Raw genomic sequence first — 12,608 nt, forward strand, 5'->3', positions numbered from 1 at the left:
TTCAGAAAACATAACTTTATTATTAGTTGCAATATACATTGTATTCCTTTAAGAATCCTAAACTTGTATATGGTTTTTCCACTGAAAATACCTGTGTATGTATATATGTTTTTATATATGTGTATATATATATATATAATGTATTTTATTGATCTGGAACACAACAGAACAAGAGAGACAACCTCAGGAATAACTTGTAAAAGGAAATGTGATCCCAACAGGTCTGTGCTGGCAGTGTGCTAAGGTGAGCGGTATAAAAAGGACAGGCTAAATAGAAAACATGGTGGGTTAGGCAGTGGGAAATGGCCTCTCAGTGCTACAGGTGGTGATATATACAGTAGTTACACGTTGCTATTGCTCAGTCACGAGTGCCACCTGTTCTCCAAGGCAGACCAGACTCTCATGCAGCTCTGCACAGCAACATTCATAAGGCTGGCTGTGCTCCCTGCAAGTGGTACCTGCCAGTTGGAAATAGTGTAATTACATTTCCCTCAGCAGCTGCTCTGCTCATTGCTAATCTGGTCAGCCAAGGAAGAATTCTTCTGGGGATTGGTGAAACCTAACTGGGTCAGTATAAAGGAGCTTACAGGCAGGGAAAGAGATCAGCAACAGCAGAGAGTGCTGAAATGTGCAGATCAGTGTCTCTCCTGGCCCAGGCTGATTTGTTCCTGGCTCCTTCCCTCTGCATTCATTTCCGCACCTGCCAAGGAGCTATGGTCTCTGCTCAGCAGCCAGTCCAGGGGTCTGTGGGGTCAGCATAGGCAGTGCCCAGCTTCTTTTGGATAGGTTTCCCTGTGTTAATTGCCTCAGGTCATTCTTAGGAAAACTAGCTGAGGATGGCAATACCTGCTGCTGTGCCATGGCTTTGGGGTCATTTGGCTTTTATGTTGTTGTTCTTTGTAGGTTTTGTTTGTTAACCTTTTTTTTTTTTCAAACACAGCCTCCCCAGGCTAAAGTGCCACTGCAGAGCTTAGCTATAGACAGAAGGACAAGTCTTCCCCAGATAATGTAATTTGTTTCCCTTTATTTCTGTTCAGCTGCAGATATTTCTTGGGTGAAAGGACACATTTTAGCAAAGGCACTGACAAGGGACTTTCCTCTGCCAGGCTGGAGGGAGCAGACGGGCTCTGACCTTTCTGCTGAAGGGTCACTTCCCTCTCCCCTCCTGCAAAGTGCTTGTCACTTTGAAAGGGATATAAAGAATGTGGGCATTGATTTACTCCTCCTGACTTCCTCAAGAAAAGTGCTTTCAAAAATCCTGTCTTTAAGTCATCATCTTCCTACTACCCCCACAACGTCTGTCACCTCTGGATCACACCACTTTTTTCCCCTTCCAGCTGAAGAAGCAGGTGAGATTTATCACTGCTGTAGTGTTTCTCTTCTTGCTGTCTTCTCTAGCAGCACCTGGCCAGGAGGGAGCTTGCTTAGGCAACAGAAGTTGCCTCAAGACAAGCTGCTGGAAGATGGAAAGCAGGTGACTTGATCATTGCTCCTTCCCAGAGTAAGTGTCGTCAGAGGTTTAGCAGGGGCTCCTGAGAACAGCACTGGAATAATATTTCAGTAAAAAGCTGGCGTTACTGGGAGAACTACAGCTCGTCTACAGCTCGTTCCTCTCTTTAGAGGCAAAAAAATACAAATGCCAAAGTGCCTGGATCAACCTGTATAAAAGAGCTTCCCTGACTTGGGCCCCTTAGGGCAGCTACAAGGACACAATCTGCATCCACACATCTCTCATCCATCCATGCTGCTGAGATTGAATGGGACTGAGCCCTGATTCTGACTGTTATTGCACAGAGGTCCCTTTCCTGAATCTTGCTAGAACTGCTTCCAAAGGGAGAAGAGATGAGTGACCCCTCTGACTGTCAAAGGAGGGATCCAGCCCTGGGGACAGCAGCTCAAGAGACCATGGTTCTTCTTGCTGCTGCCAGGGAAGGCAGTAAAGGCTGGTTTGTCACTGGGGGAGATGCCCCACTCTCTCATAGTGCAACATTTGCATTGTCTTCTTGCAAAACCAGAGGGTGAGGTGCAGGTTAAACCCCTGCCCTTTGGATAGTGCCAAGAAATATATTCATGCTGAGGCCCATCACACTGAATAAATTGGCCTGCACAGCCACTCTGTCATCACTATGCAGCTTTTACTGTGTCAGTATGATGTCTCTGCCCTCATCCAGGGTCTAAACTCTTTCCTCTCACCCTGCTGCTAGCAGAGATGCAGGCAGCTCTAGAATTTGGCTTACCTGCACCACAGGCCCTGTCCACAGGCTCCTCCACAGCAGCTTGTACAGCAGGGTCTGTGGATGCCGTGGTACAACAAGGTTGAGGTTGATTGGATGATCACATTCTACACTCTGCCTTCAGCTCCCCACATCTCCTAAAGGGCTGAGCTCAGCCCCTCTGTGATCTAACCCAGCGCTGATTAGGAGGAGACTGGGATGGGCTTGGACAGGATCTCTGCTCATGCTGTGGGTCTCCTGCTAAACCAGTGGACAATGAGGACACCCACTGCTAATCCCCACCCACCAGATGCTCTGCACTTCTCTCTAGCATTATTTTCAGGATATTTTCCAAGTGATGAAGAAAAACAACAGATTATGACTGTAAAGTTATGGTGAGAGGACAGGATCCTGGTAGGACAACATTGTTCCTTGCCAAGAGAAGGAATGATAAACTCCTTTCTTACTCTCCTCCCATTTCTTTCCCAGCTTCCAGCCACCTCTCTATATATCATATATTATATTACTATAATCTCTTATAACTTTGCTTTTTCAGTTTCAGTATCAGAAATTATTAATTCCAAAACAAAATAAAGGAGGGTAAAAAAACAAAAGGGAAGGAAAAGCCCCTATCTTTAGGAATATTTACACAATAGTTCATCTTGCAGAGGAGATGGGGTTTGATGTGGGGAAAAGCATGGGAATTGAATGTGCTAAGTGGGTTTGATTCCACATTCCTGCTCTTCCCTTTGGGATCCTGCTTGGATGATGAAAATCAAAGCACTGTTCCACACTTTCTCCGAGTGCAAACTCACAGAGCACATGCAGGGAGGTGGGGGAGGCATCTCTATGCTCTCCGCTGGCCTGGTCTGCTTAAAAAGGTAGTATCCAAAGCGCTCTGATCTTAAAAATCAGCCTTTCATATTCAGGGAGCTGCCAACTCCATCTTCAGCCTCTCCTCATCACCCAGCACCTTTGTTAGTGCTCTCCTCTCAAGGACCAGGGTTTTTAAGGTACTGGATGGTGGGGACAAGGGACGCACCTGGCATCAAAACCATGAAGTGGAAGATACTGATTTCTTTTACATACCAATAATTATTGCAGTATAAACACATTCTAGTCACCACAGCGAAAGCAGAGAAGGGAAAGCTGTGGAGAAAGTTTGGTGGATGAAGGGCACCCCACAGCTATTAATTCTTTTCCAGGTTAGGGCAGTGGCCATTCACATCAGCAAATAATGCCCTACCCTGAGCCTCTCCCCCCACCCTCCCTGATGCTGTGTGCGATAAAATATTCCAAGAATCCCTCCATGTTAGATCTTTTCCCAAGAGATTTCTAGTAAGAAAAACATCTATTCCCAGAAAACCCCAATAAGAGCTGCAAATGCAATTGCTTTTAAGTATGGCTGGTTTCCCCTGCTGCTGAGATCTTCTGGCCAATCCACGTCAGTATTTCTGTGAAGACAGAGGTAGAGACCTCAGGCAGCTCTTTGTGGAGAGCATGATAGGCTTCCTCATACACCTGCAACCAGGGAGAAGTAGAAATTAGCACAGAAAAAATAAATCTGCATGAACAAAACAGCCTTCAGTCCTCTCTCGTCAACACCCACAAGTCAAACACATCCTGCCCACAACTTATCAGGTTTTTTTCCGAAATGTAGCAGGTTATGAAATCAAGGAGATGCCACTGGTGGTGCTGGCCCTCAACAAGCAGGAAGTTGTTGGCATCTGTGGGTACCAGAGCACCCTGCTGTCCTTAAGAAACATAATGTGTGTCCCAGTCCTATACATTTCTTGCTTCTTATCCCACTAAGGAGGAGGAAATACTTATCATGCCCTTGGAGCGTAAAGGCCAATGGGGGTTGTTCCCATCATGCCTTGTGCAATTTTACTCCTTTTATGCTCAGACTATCCAGATATTTTTCCGATCACAAAAGCTTCCCCTTGGTCTCCCAGTGTCTCTTTCAGGTTTATTCATGTGCTAACAATTGGTTAATCAGCTCTGGTTCTCTTGAAATGAGCAGATGTGAAGTGGCTTTTGTTGTCCAGCATTTTGGAAAAACCTTTCTGCACCTTTACATGCTGGGACATGAGGTAAGGCTGGTGCTCACACAGTTGTCATTGTTCAGAAGAGCATTTTAGGTCAACACTTTACCTGCTTATGAGCCTTGCTCTTCTCCTACACCAAGCTGCTTCATGTCCAAGACACCCCCTAGGCACACAGCCAGCACTGGGGCAGGCCTGGAGGTTGCCTACCATCCTCTGCCCCTAGCCTGGCTGTAGCTGATGAAAGGTCACCGCACTGAGCCCAGGGAGGGCTGAGCTTGGACTGCTTCCTGGTGAAAGGGGCTGTCACCTGCCTAGCCTCACCAATCCATCTCTTTGCCTCCAGCTCTCTAGAGGTCAGCAGGTTCCCTACCCCTCACAGTCACTCATGCTCAGGCCAACACTGACAGCATAATCTCCTAACAATCAAGAAAGGAAGATGACCTTGAGTGTTTTGTCCTGACTCTGCACTGTGTCCATCAGCAAATAAGAGCCCCTGATATCACAGAGCTTGTCGGAAGAGCCATGAAGCACCAGGATGGGCAAAGTCAGCTTGGGCAGGGCTCGCTCAATTCTGGCAATGGCATTCATCAGTTGGATGACAAAGGACACCTTCATGCCACCGTGGTAGACCAGGGGATCAGATGTGTAAGACTCCATCTGGCAGGGAGAAAGATGTAATGTAAGATTAGCAATTGTCTTGGTTCAAGCATATGAGAAAAAAAGATCAGCCTGGCCAGTGAAGAGTCTTCCCTTGGCTTGCACAGTCATTCCCAACTCTCTCAGGACATCTGGCCATCAGAGTCAAGGTCGAGGTACTGCGGCTTACCAGCACTGCTCACACAACCTGACATGCTCTTTGCTGCATGTTTCTCTCTTACACCATTAGAAAACATTCAAGCCAGAGCTCTCTGAAAGAAGCTCCTGTACAGAAACAACCAGTGCTGGACAAAGACCATTCCCACAGTGGCATCTGCCTGCATTTTTCTCCTCTGCTGTGCCCTTCTGTCATTTCAATGTGGTATTTCTTCTACAGAAGGTTCTTCAGACTGTGTTATTTGAAAGCTGATGTTCTCTAGGTCATTATCATCTCTGCTGAGGGCTCAAATGTTCTCTTTCCCTGTCTGAGGGTGGTGACTATGACTTTCACCTACAGACAACTGACAGCTTGACTGCAAAGCCAGGGGGTCATCTCTGGCTGCAAAGCATGACAGACAAGGCAGCAAATGATGGTATTAGGTGGTAGGCAAAAAAAATGTAGTCAACAACTTGTTCAGCCAGATTGTGAGGGAATAAAAATGCTCAAGAGCTGGTGTAGAAAGTTGCTAGGAAGGAGTACTTACTGCAGCAGGCAAATCTACAGTAAATATTTGTATACTGCATGTGGAGACGGCCCACACAAACCCCACTATAGCAATATTAGCCAGAATGCTTTGATTATGGGCTGGTCTCTGGCACAGCCTCCAGTTTCTACCAGCCCTGGCAGATGTTTATAGAAATGATGGTTATTTAATAGGTTAGCTGAAAACAGTCTCCTCCTCTCCTCACAGGCAGTGGAGTCTGTTTGAATTCTACCTTGAAGGCATTAACTTGAGGTCCTTTTGCTTCTGCTTGTGCCTGCCCGGAGGGGACCATGGGTAGGAGGTGACCCAACAGGCCACCTAAGGACATGTAGCCATGTGCAGGTGTAGCCACCGGTAGGCACTGTAAGACAGTATGCACTGAAAGGTTTTGGGATGGACTCTGTCTTCAATTCACTGTGAGATGAGATTCTCAGGGTGGCAGAACTGTACATGGTGGGGCTTTCCCATCTGGATGCATTCACCTGCCAGAGGGTTTGAAGTCAGTTTCCCCTGTTATCATCTCAAATGTGCTGGAGCACAAAACATTGGAAATTGAGGTGGCAATGAGGCACCCTGGTGCTCGCAAGTCTTTCCCCATCACTTTCTTACTTCCACCTGGTGGGGTGCAGCTCACTCTCCTGTTGGCAGCTGGGTCTACCCTGATGTGCTCAGGCAAACATGGTGACTTTTCATTAGCTTTTTGAGCAAAACCACGGTGTTGCACTGGCTACTTAGCAACTGGCTTCAGCCTAATCTGGACCTATGTCACAGTGCTGTGCAAAAGCAACACAGTTTTGAGATGGGTGGATTTTATTATTTTTTAATTTGGTTGGTTTGTTGTTTGTTTGGGATTTTTTGGTTGAATGCAATAAATAAGAGATTTTGCAGGGAGGATTCGGGAGGGGTGAGTAGATAGATTGACAGAAGGTCCCTTCCCATGGAGTAAAACAGTGTTGATGAATTCATGTGAGTTGGCCCCTTCCCCAGCCCCTAAACACTAGAAGAATGACTTAAAGGGTTACTTTCTTTCTCTTGTTGTCTGAAAGAACAGGGATTTTTTAGCTACTGAACAGCCAACAAATATTTTTGTGTAGATGATGGCAGGAGGAAAAAAAAAAGACCAAACCCAGTCCCAACCCGAAATGATCAAGACTACACGGGCAGTATCCTCGTCTTAGTCAATGAACAGGAATCCTTGTCAGAGTTAATGCTCAGTGCATGGGGTGAGTGCCAAGCAGCAGCTCTCTGGGGAAGGAGGAAAGACAGGCAATGGGCTTTATATTTTGCAGGCTACAATCTGCAACCCTGCAAGCCCAAAACTGTTGCACCAAGCTCTGAGACAGGGGGCAAGAACAGAAGGTGATCCTAGGAGAGCCTGTGACTCCTTCCAGACCCTGTCAGGCAAAGGCTCTCCAGGGTCTCTCATAACAGGTCTTTTTATATTTATGTAATTATAAGTCAGAAGCAACCATCAGGGTTGCTGCATCGCATCAACCTGTTTAGAGGTCTGCATCTCCTCTTGCAGCCTCATCCTATGTGGACTTGGCAGGAAAAAGGGTCAAGTCAGGGGTACCATTCCACTAAGTCAACAGCAGCTAACAAAGACTAGTGGGGTAAAGAGGTTCCTGCCACTATGATGTCATTCGTCCTTCGAATGACAGGATTGGTTTTTAAGGTTGCTTCTTGCTCTCTTTTTTCTCTCTTGTGTTTGATACAGCAAACATCAAATAAACATGTTGATGTTTGTTTGATGTTTGCTGTATCAAACACATTGATATGTCTATATCTATGTCTTTCCATATTTCAGTCCCCACACCATGAAGACGGCTTTCTGGGAACACAAACTCATTAGGAAATTCTTGGATGTTGTCCCAAAAATATTTCTAGTGAATAGAAAACTGGTCTGGCAAGAGAGTATGTGTAACATATAAATAAGGGATTTTCCAGTACATTGTGTGCTTTAAATCTGAGTGTCTTAAATCCAAAAGGGGGGAGTGTGCTTAGAGGCAGCCATAGGACCAAAATGCTGAATTGTCTTCAGTAAGTGACTGGAGCCTCAAATCCTGGTGCTTGAAGGAGGTTAGGAAAGTGCTTTACATCACTGCCTGCAGTTGCTATGTCAGCTGTGTGTTCACATATAGGCGAGAAGGCAGCACAGCACACAGGTGTCTCATTTGGAAGATGTCTCCATAATAGCAGGCTCTAAGGAGGCAGACCTACACCTTTATCTGCTGCAAAAGGCTCTCCTTTGCTCCATGGAAAGGGCAGAGCAAAAACAATGTTTCAAGGAAGCTTTAGAGACTTGAAGCATCACAAAGCAGACAAACCAGCAGCAAATACGTGGTTAGAAAGACAACACAATAGCATTTATTATAAGGTATGTCCAGTGGTTGCTGTGGTGATTCCTAACATCACCACAACATGGAAGTGCTCGGTCAATACTGTGCGCCAATTTCAGGAGCTCTCTGACACTTTCCTAAATGTATTATTATTATTCAGGATGTCTGTACATCATCACTTTTCTCCTACAAAGCTATCGAGTGCAGAGGATCCAGCTCTTGGAGGTGTATTTAATACATCCTTAAATGTTTTAAATTTAAAACATCCTTTAAATGCATCTGCAGCAGAGTTCAGGTGTCACATAACAAATCAGTGCAGAAGCAGGCAAAGACCCACACGTCACAGACACACTCACTCTTCAGGTAGGGAATAAAGCTCTCCAATTCCTCTCCTCTTCCAGAGCACTGATTGCTTTTATCCTCTAAATACAAACATAGATGTGAAAACTTTCCTCTGTCATTTTAGTGAAACAATTGTCTAATTTAAGCCTTTTCTCTGAATTATATGCAACAAGTTATGGCAGCTGAATGTAATTAAGAACAGGTTTCTACAGCTAGATTGGAGTCAGCCTTCTTCCCAAGCATATATTTTGTGCAGCCTCATATGGTTCTTTAGAGCGTATGTCACACGGTACATTGGCAGATGCACATGATCTCACTGCACACTACTCCTGTCTCCTTTTCCTCAGCCCCTTGGATGTTTCCACCTCCAACACAGGGAAATTTTATGCTCTGTTCAATGATAAGTGAACCGAAAGTCATTGGAAAAAAACCCCTCTGGTAGTGCCAAGAAACAACCCTGATCCTTGTGGCTACTCTGGGAAACTCCTTGCTTTCCAGTTTTCTGAATAGGTGAGCCAAAGATAGGATATGCCGAGGCCAAATGAACTGCACTCACACAGATGTTGGCACTATCTTTGGACCTGATCCTTTCAGCTTCAATTCTAATGCTGATCAAACTTCCACCCCAGAGAAAGGCAATTTATTAATTCCTAGTTGAGGTATGAACCATTGCATGAACAGCAGGGAAAATTACAGCATCTGTCAGTGAGATGTGAGCTGGCGTGGGAGCACAGAAACAAGTGACCGCTTTGTACCAGCTAAGCTCTTGAGACTCGTTTGAGCGCCATTTTCTATAATTCAAGAAAAAAATAGTGCTTTCTGAAACGCACCAAGTTCTGGGTCTAGCCTAAGCACCTTCATTCACTTGTTTGTGACTCTCACTGCTCCCACAACGGTGAGAAGGAAAAACCCTCATTAAGTGGTGTTGCAGCAGTTGCAATTACACCTGTTTTACAGTGTTGGCGTGAATAGGCTGACACAGTTATAACCAGGAGTGAGTGTGAATGGGACACAAGTCCCAGGCTATTGTGGCACAATAAAAACTCAACCCCAGGACAGTTTCATGCACATTCACAGTGGTGAGTCTGGAGCCGTGTGTTGTTAAGCTGCTTCAATGGCAGCTCCTTAAAGTATTATTCTTGAGTGCAGCATGAATATATCATTTGTTTGGAAATGCTGTAGCAGAGTAAGAGTGTGATCCAGGAGACCTTGTAACAAGTTCTTTGGTTCAAGCATGCTCTTTTCTTCTGCTTGAATGCATCTGGCACAATGTGATCCTGGTTTGGAAGGAGGAAAACAAATCTCCAGGACTGTAAGGTTTTGCAGGATTTCACCGCAAAGAGCAAGGGTGGAAAAGTTGACTTTAACAGTGCACATGCTACCTGAGTTTTGTTTTGCTGCTGTAATGAGTAGTCGTGGTGCAGCAGAGACAACGACATGGCTCCCATGTGCTTCCCACTGCCCCTGTAGCTCTCTGTCATGTCTGGTACCCAGAGCAGCTGCGGGTGCAAGGCACACCTAGGGCAGAGCAGCTGGTTTCCCACAGTCTTCTGTGAGCAGTTGGTTCCACTGGCTTCAGAGATATGTCACCTTTCTACACCAGCACACATTTTGCCCTCCTGATTTAGCAAAAAACTTGTGGGTTTTTCTAAAAGAAAAAAGGCAGGACTTGGACAAGATACCAACTATGCAGTGACTTAAAATGGCTTTAAGGTTCTCACCTCTTTCTTGTTCCGGGAAATTGCATTTGGATCTATCGATCCCAGTGATAGGTTTGGAAGCACAAAGTTGAGCACTTTTGCTGCAAAAACCTGTGAGAGAGGAAAGGAAGCAGTCAAAGAGCCAGTTAGAGGAAGAGAGGGAACATAGAGGCCCAAATCCTGAGCTGATGGAAATCAGCACAGGAGTTAAATAGTTGAGAATTGTCAGATAACTCTGGATAAAGATCCGTCCTATATTTAAAACATTTCTCTTAATGAGGAAAGTGTTTAAACTTCTCCTGGGAGCAAGGAGTGGGTGTGCTAGACTGAAATGCCATCAGCTGTCCATCCACATGCAGCAGCACAACTTCATTGTACTGTGCCTTTTCCTCATTCTTAAGTTAATTTCTGAAAGGTCTCAGTTAAGTACTTTGATAGGAAAAGGTAATTTCTTACTCTTAGAGGGCTGGGTTTTGGTGTTTTATTGCCCTTTCCTTGCTTCCACAGCTCTGATTTCAGGCTGCAGTGGGTAAGTGATGTTAGGTGCCATTTGCAGCTGTTGCCTAGGCTGCACTCATTTTGATAAGTGTGTTCTCTGGGGAACCTATAAACAAACAACAGCCAAGTGTGCATGCATTGGCTAAGGGAATCCATTGCTCACACATCTCCTGGGAACAACACAAAAAGCAATGAGCCGCCCAGGCTGGAAACCGCTGGTAGAAGAAAGGGTATGATCTTTCATTTCAATAGCACTACAAGCACATTGATACCAGAGTTCTGCTCTGATCTTTGATAGCTGCCTTTAATTAAGTGATCACCACTTAAGTCAGAAAAGACACAGTGTTCACTGGTCTGGTTTATGGCCCTGTGCTGTTCACAGCTAACATTTGGAGGTAGGTTGTCCCCTATGCCCTGTGTTTCTGAAGATACCTAATCATTTCTGAAGCAATCCCTGGCACTTCAGATCACAGATGACACATGACAGATTAATTATGATATTAGAGGAATAACACAAGGTTGAAGTCAGTCATTGAGGACTGAAAAGCAGTAAAGACTCACAGCAGGTTTAGAAGCACATGTGTACCTTGGGGTAGATATGAATAGGAACCAGTGTCACTGTCTGCCAGCATTCTGAACCCCTCACTGGCTATGACATTGTGTCAGCAAAATTAATTTTTTCTACTCAACAATGCAGGAATGAGCTTATGATGATCCAAGAAGAAATGGTTTTTTCCTCATTTCATGTTAACTCCAGGAAGTGATGATTTGAGCTATGCACCTTTATGTATCCTAGGCAGGATTATGGACTCCGAACCTGATGACTATCATCTCTGCTAAACTGGGTAGAATAAAGGAATAAAGAAAAAAAAAGGTTTAATATAGTACTTTCTTCTAGTTTGATTACACCTTAGGAAAAGTCCTTTGCAGTGTTACTGGGTGCAGATTCAGGCTGAACATGTGAACAACATGATGCCCAGAAAACAATAGAGGTGAAATGGAAAACACAAAAGGTAAAGAGAGAATATATTGTAGTGAGTTCTTAAACAATAGGCTGAGGGTCAGTACAGGATTAAACACCAAGGAATATTTCCTAAAGGGGTTGTCCTGCCCACCTGATTTCAAAGCTTTCAACACCAGAAATGTAGAGGCAGATGCTCTTTCACCCCTGCTCTGCCCTTTGCCAGCATATGTGACTCCTGTCTCTACAGTCTTTGAAACTGCAAAGATTCAGAACTGAATTCTGTCCAGGTCAGTTGAGAAGAAAAGAGGGAAGGCAGCAAGACCCCTCTCACTCTACTGGATTTGCAACTGGATGCTTCCATCAGGACACAGGATTTATAGGGTACTGGTGAAATTGTGTTTCTGCAAAGAGCATCATTTGTTCCTCCTGCACAGAGCCTGCAAACCTGCTGTGCTTCTGCTGCTGCCAGAGTTGGCTCAGCAGTCAGGGAAGGTATTTTTAAGAGGGTTTGAAGGACCCAGTGTGTCATCTGGCTCACTGTTATTGTTGTCTTGAGCCTTCATTTTTTCAGGCCAAGGTAAATTCTTGCTCAGCTGGAAACTTCCCCAGCAAAGGGATGAATGCAATGGTCCTTGGGAAATGGCCTGGGGCTGAGAAGTCATACCAGTTCCAAGGGAAAACTAAGCCTTTGTTCCTCAGAAGCACAATCACCACGAAATGCTTTTTGACTCTCAGGGGAAAAAAACCACACAGCTCTATGGGAAAATGTGGCTTATGCAGGAATACTCTGCTTGTTTTCAATCCTTCCTCTTGCAAATACCTTTTCAACTCAAGAAATTATTTCAGCTGAGTGTGACAGAGCAGTGCTATTTCAGTAATAATTCTTTATAAATTTTGAGATGCAACAATAGATTGAAAGAGAAAGAAACCGACTGTGCTTTTGTAATGGCATGTGAGAGACTTTCTAGGAAAAAGACCGTATAAACACCTCCAAAATACTTCAGTTAGGGAGTAGGATTTCCTGCCTAAAGAATGCATCATTGCATTTATTTCTTACAGGGAAATAAAGCAACATTCGGTACAGATCTGTAACAAAACAGACTACAGTGAAGCTAATTCCTACAGAACTGGTGAGTTCTTGTTTCAGAAAGGGTTTATGATCTA

The 12,608-nt window shown here is 44.8% G+C and overlaps 1 protein-coding gene across 2 annotated transcripts in view; it reads right to left on the reverse strand.

The window, feature by feature from the left end:
- MGLL (monoglyceride lipase) overlaps positions 1-12,608 on the reverse strand; it is a 61,643-nt gene continuing 49,035 nt past the window's right edge. For both annotated transcript variants that reach the window (XM_063411981.1, XM_063411982.1), the window contains exons 6-8: positions 10,004-10,093; positions 4,703-4,918; positions 1-3,734 (exon numbers count right to left, since the gene is read on the reverse strand). In XM_063411981.1, coding sequence (XP_063268051.1) covers positions 3,609-3,734; positions 4,703-4,918; positions 10,004-10,093 — 432 coding nt within the window. In that variant the 3' untranslated portion in view covers positions 1-3,608. The remainder of the gene's footprint in view (positions 3,735-4,702; positions 4,919-10,003; positions 10,094-12,608) is intronic.

The sequence above is a fragment of the Prinia subflava genome, chromosome 14 (assembly GCF_021018805.1).
Source record: "Prinia subflava isolate CZ2003 ecotype Zambia chromosome 14, Cam_Psub_1.2, whole genome shotgun sequence".
Lineage (NCBI taxonomy): Eukaryota > Metazoa > Chordata > Aves > Passeriformes > Cisticolidae > Prinia > Prinia subflava.